The 9,266-nt window shown below is 41.6% G+C and overlaps 1 protein-coding gene across 1 annotated transcript in view; it reads left to right on the top strand.

The window, feature by feature from the left end:
* Positions 1-9,266, top strand: part of OLFML2A (olfactomedin like 2A) — a 29,169-nt gene that overhangs the window by 9,892 nt on the left and 10,011 nt on the right. Inside the window, exons 3-4 of the mRNA XM_044659749.1 lie at positions 525-710; positions 3,926-4,175. Coding sequence (XP_044515684.1) covers positions 525-710; positions 3,926-4,175 — 436 coding nt within the window. The remainder of the gene's footprint in view (positions 1-524; positions 711-3,925; positions 4,176-9,266) is intronic.

The raw sequence follows: 9,266 nt of genomic DNA, 5'->3' as shown, positions 1-9,266 counted from the left end.
GAAGGAAGGAAGGAAGGAAGGAAGGAAGGAAGGAAGGAAGGAAGGAAGGAAGGAAGGAAGGAAGGAAGGAAGTGGTGTTAGTCAATTAGTCATGTCTGACTCCTTGTGAACCCATTTGGGATTTTCTCAGCAAAGATAGTGGAGTGTTTTGCTATTTCCTCTTCCAGCTCATTTACAAATGAGGAATCTGAGGTGAACAGAGTTGAGTGACTTGCTCAGGGTCTCCCTGGCCATTAAATGTTTGAGGTCACATTTGAAGTCAGGTCTTCCTGACTCCAGATCTGGCACTCTATCCACTGTGCCACTTCATACTTACAAATCACTTTGCTCTTATTAGTCCTGGGAGAAAGTATAAAGACTACCATTTCCATTTCATGTATGTAAACTGAGGTTCAGATGGGAAATGACCTGCCCAGGGTCATGCAGCTATTAACAGACCTAGGACTTGAACCCAAATGGTTCTTCCTAAAAGTTCAGTGTTCTTTCTACTGAAGTACTATGCTTCTTGCCCCTGTCCTTTTCAGACCATTAAGACAAACCTTAGCCGGGAAAATGATTTCATGAAAGAAAGCGTGGCCCACCTGACCCACCAGATGAAGCATTATGAGAACTACTCGGACATCATGATGAGTATTAAGAAGGAGATTTCCAGCCTGGGCTATCAGTTGCTACAGAAGGATGCAGCTGCTGGTCCTGAGACCAAAGCTCAGGTAAATCTGAACCATGGATTACTAATCACAAGAATGGCTCATGTTATGTTTCTAGAACACTTTCCAGTTTGCAAGTTGATTCCTCACAAAAGCCCCTCGAGGTAAATTATGCAGATGTTATTATCTCTGTTTTATTTTTTTCAAGTTTCTTTAATTTTTATTTTGAATATTTTCCCCTAGTTACATATTTCATGTTCTTTCCCTCTCCCCCAGACCCCCTAAATCCCCTTAGCCAACGCACAGTTCCACTGGGTTTTACATGTATCATTGATTAAGACCTAAATCCATATTATTGAGAGATGGACTAGAGTTATCCTTTAGTGTCTACATCCCCAATAATATCCCCCTCAGCCCACGTGTTCAAGCAGTTGGTTTTTCTTCTGTGTTTCTCCTCCCACAGTTCTTCCTCTGAATGTGGCTAGTTTTCTTTCTCATAAGTCCCTCAGCCTTGCTCTGGATCCTTGCATTGCTGCTAGTAGAGAAGTCCGTTATGTTTGATTGCACCACAGTGTATCATCCCTGTTTTACAAATGAGGAAACTAAGACAGTCACTTGCCAAAGATCACGCAACAAAAATAGTAGTAGAACACCTCTTTTGGTCACTCCTCCAAACTCCCACTGCCCCATTGGAGTCTCCAGACTTGGGGTCATCCTGGGGGTAACTCTGGGAGGCAATACTTCTAGGATCATTGCTCCTTAGCCCCCGCCATTCTGTTTTCTATTAACAATCAGCCAACCATAATTAATTTGCTTTAAATAAAAGGATTTACTGAGATGGTGTATTAAGAACAGTTGGTATAAAACATTCTCCCCTAAAACCTGGGAAATACTCTCTCACACATACAGATCCACTGGAAGAGGAGGCTCAAACTGAGAAGATAGTGGGAGCAAGGCACACAGGGACTGGCTGATCCCTAAGTCATAACAGTGCCAAAGGGTAACTCCTAACTTCTGGTGCTTTATGCCTAGGAGTCCTTTCTTTAGTCCATACCCAGCATTCTTCTTTGATGCAAAAGATCACTCTCCTAGAAGCTTCCTTCCTCCTCAAGTGACTGTCTTTCCCCAGCTGCTTGTCCTCAACAGGTCATTTAGTTGGAGTATTCTCTCTTGCTAGTCCAGTGTCTTTGGTCCTAGCTGGATGCATTAGTTGCTTCTGCTCCAATCTCTCCAATTACATGGTTAGTGGTAGGAGGGGTAGAAGAGACTTTCCCCTCTCAACCTCAAGAATGATTCCTTCTCAGGTACTTGACTCTGAAACTGTAATGCTCAACTCCATAATTTAAAATCCTTCCCCACTGAACTAGGATAACTAGGTGAGGCAGAGGATAGAGCACTGAACTTGGAATAAGGAAGACTCATTTTTATGAGTATAAGTCCAGTCTCAGAGACTTATTATCTGAGTGATCCTGGGCAAGTCACTTGACCCTGTTTGCCTCAGGTTCCTCATTTGTAAAATGAGTTGGAGAAAGAAATGGCAAACTATTCTAGTATCTTTATCAAGAAAACTCCAAATGGGGTCACAAAGAGTCAGACCCAACTGAAATGACTAAGTAACACCACCAATGAACTGGACCACCACTTGACTACTTGACTGACTGCCACACTATGCATAGGGGAAGGAGAGTATCAGCTACCTACCAGACACTGTGCTAAGCACTTTACAAAGTAAAACAACCTTTTAAGGTGCTGTTATTATCTCCCATTTTATAACTGAGGAAACTGAAGCAAGTGACTTACCCAGAGGCATCCAGCTGGTAAGTATTTGAGGCTGGATTTGAACTTAATGTAAAGAAACCCATCTTGACACTTAGAGCTTTCCCAAAGTGGAAGGGGTGGGCTGTCTTGGAAGTCCCTCTTCTTCTAGTGGAAGGTTAAAAATCTACCTGTCAGAGATGATATGGAGGGGATCCCTCCTTAAGTCCAAGTTAGAGTAGATGCTTTATGAGGTTCCTTCCAACTCTGGGATTCTGGGATTCCTAGTACTATAATGACAACAACATATTACAGATGAAATGTGAAAGTCACGCACTACCTTGAAAAGAGAACAATTGACAGGATTGGGAATTGGATGATATGTGTAGTAGTTGCTATATCACCATGATTTTCATAGCTTGTAAATTGTGGAATCTAGAAATAGTCAATATCTGAGTCAGAGGAGACCACTTAGAAGACCATAGAATATTAGGAGTAGAATCAGCTACTCCAAATCTCTCAATTTATAGATTGTGGCAAATGATTTGATCAAAGATACCCAATGAATTAAGGATGGAGTCAGGACTTGAATTCAGATCTGTGGATTCCCAGCTGGATGTGCTTTTCCTTGCAGTATGATTCTTCCCTGATCTGCTTCAACAATAGATTATGTAAGGGATTTGGCCAATGGAGCCCCCATGCTGTTATAGTGAGTTAACACCATATTTATCTGAGCAGTAATAAAAATAATATTATTCATCCTCATAATAATAATAGGGAACGAGGTCTCCAAATGCCTATACACTAGAAAATACTCCTAGGAATGGAATAATGAGGTCATGTTGTTCAGTTGTTTCAGTCGTGTCTGACTCTTTATGACCCCGTTTGAGATCTTCTTGGCAAAGATGCTAGAGTAATTTGCCATTTCCTTCTCCAGTTCATTTGAGAGATGAGGAAACAGAGGCAAACAGAGTTAAGTGACTTGCCCTGAGTCACAAAGCAATTGTGTCTGAGGCCAAATTTGAACTCGGACAGATGAGTTTCCCTGATTTCAGGCATGGCACTCTATCCACTGTATGAATAGCTACCCTGCAAAAGAGCATGATAACCAATAAGTGATTGAGTTTGGAGAGTAAATATTCATAGAATGTCAGACCTCGAAGGAATTTTGAATTGTAGAATGTAAGCTGGCATCTAATTTTGAAGGGACCTTAGAACATAGAACACAGGATGTTAGAGCTGGAAGACATGTTAGAGGTCATCTTAGACCAACTGTAACATTTTATAGATGAAGAAAGGGATGTCCAGAGAGAGATGACTTATCTAGGTTCATACAGCCAGTAAATGATCCAACCAGGTCTCCAGTATTCTTCATATTCCTTCAGGGTTGGTGGGAAGCTCTTGTTCCCTGGACATTGACTTGAGAACTAAAAACGTATTCCTCCAATTCCAAACCCCCGATTAAGGTCAAAGATGTCCCTGACAGCAGCTCTAGGAACCTATGCCTCCGTTTTCTTTCCTAGGATACAGCTGGTGGAAAAGGCAAGGAAGCCAACAAATATTCCGGAGTCAAGAAAAACTTTGGGGACAAGGCCATCCCAAAGCCTCCCAAAGAAAAGCTCCTGAAGGTGGAGAAGGTGCGGAAAGACACGGTGAAGGTGAAACCCCCGCAGGCCACAGCCAGGCCCCGAGCCCACCCACACCAGCAAGCTGTCATCCGGGGCATCACCTACTACAAATCCACAAAGCAGGAGGAGGTGAAGGACACAGCTGGTAAGTCTCTTGAAAAAGAGGATTCTGATTTTTCTCTGATACAATAAACACTAGGAGATGGCAGAGCATCCTCGAATGTTGGAGCTGCTGGGGATAGGGCAGAGGGATGCCAGGGAAATAGAACTTAGAACGTAAGCTCCTGTGTCATAGAATGAGAGAGCTGGAAAGAACCTTTAGAATACAGGTTAGAATAGAATAGGAAACTTTTGAATACAGTTCAAGCTGGATGGGACCTGAGAATTTGTTGCTCTTCAGTCTTTTAGTCATGTCCAACTCTTATGTGACCTCATGGACCGTAGCTATTCATGAGGTTTTCTTGTCGAGCATCCTGGAAGGGTCTGCCATTTCCCTCTTCAGTGGATCCTTTTATCAGGCAGAGATTAAGTGACTTGGCCAAGGTCACAAGTGTCTGAGGTCAGATTTGAACCCAGGTCTTCCCATCTCCAGGCCTGGTACTCTATCTTACTGTGCTACTTAGCTGCTTCTTATAACAACCACCACCACAGCCCTGGACGAGACCTGAGAATACAGGCTGTTAGAGCTATATGGGACCTTAGAAAGTAAGATTTGGTCCCATATCATATACCATAGAATGTTAAAGCTAGGAGAGACCTTAAATTGTAAATGTTTAAACTGAACCTGTTGCCAGAAGTCCAGACAGAATGTCTGGGGATTTCTGTCTCTGCTGCTGCTCCCTCCACATTAAATTCACACAATGGCAGGACTTCCCCGGCGTCGAGGGCTCTCCTCTGCCTGGTGTGACTGAGGAAGAGCCACAACCTGGCTTCACATCCTCAAAACGTATTTCTTTCCCTACTTTGCCAAAAAAGGCACACAGCAGACAAACAGCTGCAGAAATCTGACTTTGCCAACAAGACCTGTGGGAACCAAGGCTTTCTCTCTGGCAAGCAGCCCAACACCCATCACCCATCCACCCGCTCCCTCCCATGTTGCTGGGCTGGCCAGACCAATGGCCAGCACTCTGAAGAGGCATTCGAGGCCCAACCGCCCCGGCATGTGAACAGGAAGAGGGTGAGGAAGTGCTGCTGTGCCCTTGATTCATTGTGAGCACATCAAAGGCAAGGGAGACTAGGGAAGAACCTGGTCTAGACAAGGTCTCACCCCTTCTTCCTCTCTGTCACCCCGGTACCCCTGGATCCAGCCCTTGTTTCCACTATAAAACGAAGGGTAAGACTAAGTGATCTCTAAGGTCCCTTTGAGCCTTCACAGTTTTCATGTTAACATATTGTGTTCTTGAAGTATAATGGAAAATATTCTGGGCTTAAGAGACCTAGGTTCATATCCTGGCTCTGGCACAAGATCCTGCAGCTCTCAGCCTCAATTTCCTCTTTAATTAAATAAGGATAATAATACTTGCATTGTCTACCTCGTGTTTTCAGAAAAAGTTCTTGATAACGTTTAAGGTATTAACTCAATATATATGTATATATGTGTATATATAAGTACATATATACACACATGCATATTTAGATATACATACATATATATGTAACACATATATATGTAATTTATAGTTCCATAGTTCTTTACAGCACAAAGATTCTATATTCGTTTTATCTCTCTATCTATCTCTCTATCTATCTATCTATCTATCTAATTATCTTCATCTGTGTCTATCTATTTGTCTGTCTATCTATCTGTCTGTCTGTGTCTGTCTATGTATGTATGTATGTATGTATCTCTATCTATCTATCTATATCCCTTTGTAACTATCTGACTGTCTATCTATCTAATCTATCTAATTATCTCCATCTGTGTCTGTCTGTCAGTCTATCTATCTATCTCCCTCTGTGTCTATCTGTCTGTCTGTCTGTCTATCTATCTATCTATCTATCTATCTATCTATCTATCTAATCTATCTAATTATCTCCATCTGTGTATATTGAGTTGTCTGTCTATCTATCTCTCTGTCTCTCTCTCTATCTATCTATCTACCTAATTATCTTCATCTGTGTCTATCTATTTGTCTGTCTATCTATCTGTCTGTCTGTCTGTGTCTGTCTATGTATGTATGTATGTATGTATGTATGTATCTATCTATCTATCTATATCCCTTTGTAACTATCTGACTGTCTATCTATCTAATCTATCTAATTATCTCCATCTGTGTCTGTCTGTCAGTCTATCTATCTCCCTCTGTGTCTATCTGTCTGTCTATCTATCTATCTATCTATCTATCTATCTATCTATCTATCTAATCTATCTAATTATCTCCATCTGTGTATATCGAGTTGTCTGTCTATCTATCTCTCTATCTATCTCTCTATCTATCTATCTATGTATCTATCTATCTATCTCTGTGTCTATCTGTCTATCTATCTATCTATCTATCTATCTATCTATCTATCTATCTATCTACTATTCTAACTTTCTTTCTATCATTCCATGTCTTGTTCAGTTGATATTAAGGTCAGTCACCATGCTTCACCCTCCTTGCCTCTATTCCCAAAGGTCAGTTGGGTACAAGATGGTAGATCTAGCATGGGAAGAGACTTAATCGGGGTCATGCTGGAAAATGTCTAACAACAGTGGTTGGAGGTGGATGGGAGTAGGAGGATATGTAGACAGGACACACTTTTATGTTTAATCTGCATTATGAACACTTTCTTAAGTCTAGAATAATTAACAAAGCAGTAAATCTAGCTTTTATTTGTAGTGGTTGTTGATTTCTGATTTCCCAAGCATAAATGCTCCCTTTGAAAATCAGCTTTCTGCTTCAGTCTGGCTTCAGTGAACTCCTCCTGCATCTGGCCCAGTCCCCTCATGTTTTAGTTGAGGAAACTGAGGCCAGAGAAATTAAGTGACTTGCCAAGGTCACAAAGGTAATAAGTGCCTGAGCTGGAATTCACCTACTGGGTCTCTAAGAGACAGAACATACTGATTGTCAGTAAGCTATCTAATCCCTTTGAGAGTCAGTTTCCTAAACCATAAAATAAGAAAAGCTACTTATACTATCTTCCTCACAAGAATGCTGTTGGGGTGGGAGGAGTGCTTTGTAGACTTTAAAGTCCTACAGAAATGTTATTACCCATTAGTAGGCAGCCAGTTGCTAGTAGCTGTGATTCTGAATTGAAGATTCGCAGAATTGTAAGGGAGAGGTTATAGGTGAGGGATCTGGGGACAGTATAAAGGAGGGATGCTGTGGTTAACTTCATGTGGAGTTTGACCATCATTCTGACAAGCCTGGTTTGGAGAAGGAGTTAAGTAAATGTTTAGAGGCCAAGGTTGGGTTGTCTCTCTGGTTTGGGGCTGGAGCCCAGGGATAAAGAAGGATGGATGCTGTGGTCACTTTGTATGTTGTTTGACCCCATCACCTTGACAGTCCTGTGAAGAGATTATTGCTTGGAGACCAAGGTTGGTATGGCTCTGCGGTTTTTGGCTTCAAATCAAGGGAAAGTCAGCCAACATCTAAGTTGATCTGGACAGGGATTAGACCAGGGATTTGAAGTCTGCTATAAATGAATTTCAGAAGGAAAAAAAAAGGAAGGAAAAGAAAAGAAAAGGTGAAGGGACCTTTCCTTTCCAGAACCAAGCTTATGCTGCTAGTAAGCAAGGATTAAGGCTTTTCAAAGCCAAATCAGATGGTAGGAAGAAATAATCCTTAGAAGGAAATTAAGTAGAACTATGTAGTGGAAGCAGCTTTGGACTAGTGCTCAATTCATACACCCTGGTCATTCACACTCTTCTATCTAGCCTTCATTTTGTCCAGTGAAAGAGTTGGACTACATGACCTCTAAAGTCCATTTCAACATTCTGTGTTCTTTCCAACCTTTCGATTCTATATTCTAACTTTCAATGTTCTGAGGTCTTTTCCTGCTCTAACATTCTATGTTCTCATGTTCTGTATTCCAGAGTCCATTCCAGCTTTGATATTTTATGTCCGAAGTTCCCTTCCAGTTCTAACATTCTATGAGTTTCTAAGTAATTGTTTCAAGAGACTTTCCTGGTATATTTTTCTGTTTCTCTCCACAGCTGTGAGAGAGCAGGGCTGGTAAGGAGCCTTTGTCCTGTTGCCAATTTATTTAAAGCAACTCTTCTAGTGAGAAGAGGTGGATATCTTGACTCTTAGGGAGAGGGACCGACATGATTGATTTCTGGTGGCAGTGGCAGGAACAATATTGTCTCCCCGAAAGCCAGTGTACAGAGCAGGTGACTTTAACCCATAGTAAACAAAGTCAAGGCGGCAGAAAGGGAGCATGTATTGGGGAGGGATTAGGATAAAAGGGAGAAAGAGATGAAGGGGGAGTGGGAAGGTATAAAAATGGAATCAGGCTCAATATCCTGAGGATCAGAGAGTATTAGACCCTAGAACATCGAGTGTCAGAGCCAGAAGGGACCAGAGAGCCGAGAGTGTCAGAATGGGAAAGAAAATAAGAATATAGCAAGGTGAAACATAAAGCCTAGATTATTAGATCCAGTAGGGAACTAGACATCACCTAGTTCAATCCTTTTATTTTGCAAATAAGAAAACTGGAAGCTAGAGAGAGAAAGTGACATGTGCAATGCCATATAAAGTCCTTGATAGAACCAGGACTAAAAATCTAGATCTCTCCCAGTATTCTTTACAATCCCATGCTCCTCTAGCCCCGACCAAGATGAGGTGACTCTCTCAGAAAAGACCCCAAGTTTTCCTCAAAGTCAATATATTCCAAAAAGACTTGCTGTCCTCCCAAGGCTACATCTCCTGATTTCTCTATTTCGGTCAGGGTTCCCATCACTCTTTCCTTCTCTTGCATTTGAAACCTTAGTTGGATATCTTCCTTCTTCTTCACCTCTTGTGTCTAATTTATTACTCAGTCATTTTAATACTAATTCTATAACATCTTTCCCTTTCTAGTTGAGGAATGACTCAGAAATGGGAAAGAGTTAGGCATATTTGGAGCAAAACAAGAGGCCAGGTTGGATGGAATATAGAGAACATGGTGGGGTGGAGGGAAGAGAAGGGAAAAAGCATTTATAGCATACCTACTATAATATATATGTGTATATATTACACATATATATTATGTGTCAGCTCACTTTCCTCTCCCCTCCCCTCCTCTCCTCTCCTCTCCCCTCCTCTCCCCTCCT

The sequence above is a fragment of the Gracilinanus agilis genome, chromosome 2 (assembly GCF_016433145.1).
Source record: "Gracilinanus agilis isolate LMUSP501 chromosome 2, AgileGrace, whole genome shotgun sequence".
Classification (NCBI taxonomy): domain Eukaryota; kingdom Metazoa; phylum Chordata; class Mammalia; order Didelphimorphia; family Didelphidae; genus Gracilinanus; species Gracilinanus agilis.
Note: the sequence above shows the minus strand (reverse complement) of the source record. Positions and strands in the feature narration are given on the sequence as shown.